At 54.9% G+C, this 856-nt stretch overlaps 1 protein-coding gene across 1 annotated transcript; it reads left to right on the plus strand.

The window, feature by feature from the left end:
- Window positions 1–10: 10 nt before the first annotated feature.
- On the plus strand, window positions 11–848 carry LOC109954224 (steroidogenic factor 1-like; the record flags this gene model as incomplete). The annotated part of the gene is made up of 1 exon (XM_020589621.1): window positions 11–848. A coding segment is annotated over exon 1 (686 nt), but the record flags the coding sequence as incomplete, so codon positions are not given.
- Between the last annotated feature and the right edge of the window lie 8 nt (window positions 849–856).

Genomic DNA, 856 nt, shown 5'->3' on the forward strand with positions numbered 1-856 from the left:
ACAAGTTATGATTTTACTCCTGCTGCTACAGTTTACTGTTCATCGAGGTGTTTTGCAAAGGGGGTCTTGGCAGTGTAGGAGAAGTCAGTAGAGTCATTGTTTCATCTGTAAATCTGTTCTTCACCTCTTGTTTCTTGTGTGACAGCGGTGCGTGCGGACCGCATGCGTGGGGGTAGGAATAAATTTGGCCCGATGTACAAGAGAGACAGGGCCTTGAAACAGCAGAAGAAGGCTTTGATACGATCCAATGGGTTTAAGCTTGAGAGCACAGCCCCTCCACCAGGCTCTCCTCTGCAGACTGATTACGGCTTCACCAGCAATCTGCACACCTTGCCCACCATTTCCAAAAGCATGCTCCCCTCCACCCCAAACTCCATCACACCTACAGACTACGAGGCTAGCCTCTATGGACCCCCATCCCTGGGCATGGCCATGCAGTCCCACATGCCCCTCACCACCCAGTACCAGTACACAGCCTTCCCTGGCAGGGCGATTAAAGCTGAGTGTCCTGACTACACCAGCTCCCCTGAGTCTCTGACAGGATATCCCTACCCAGACATGTACCCCTCGGCCTCACCGCAGCCACCCAGCCTGCCGCCGCTGGTGCTGGAGTTGCTGCGCTGCGATCCAGATGAACTAGCGGTGCAGAATAAAATCATCACTCACCTGCAGCAGGAGCAGGGCAGCCGGGGCCGGCTGGACAAGCCCAGCACCTTCAGCCTCATGTGTCGCATGGCAGACCAGACCCTGTTCTCCATAGTGGAGTGGGCTCGGAGCTGCATCTTCTTCAAGGAGCTCAGGGTGAGTACCGAGTTCATGATCCCATCCTCATGCTCACACAAGCACACGTACACAC

The sequence above is a fragment of the Monopterus albus genome, unplaced genomic scaffold (genome assembly GCF_001952655.1).
Source record: "Monopterus albus unplaced genomic scaffold, M_albus_1.0 scaffold4660.1, whole genome shotgun sequence".
In the NCBI taxonomy this organism is placed as follows: Eukaryota; Metazoa; Chordata; class Actinopteri; order Synbranchiformes; family Synbranchidae; genus Monopterus; species Monopterus albus.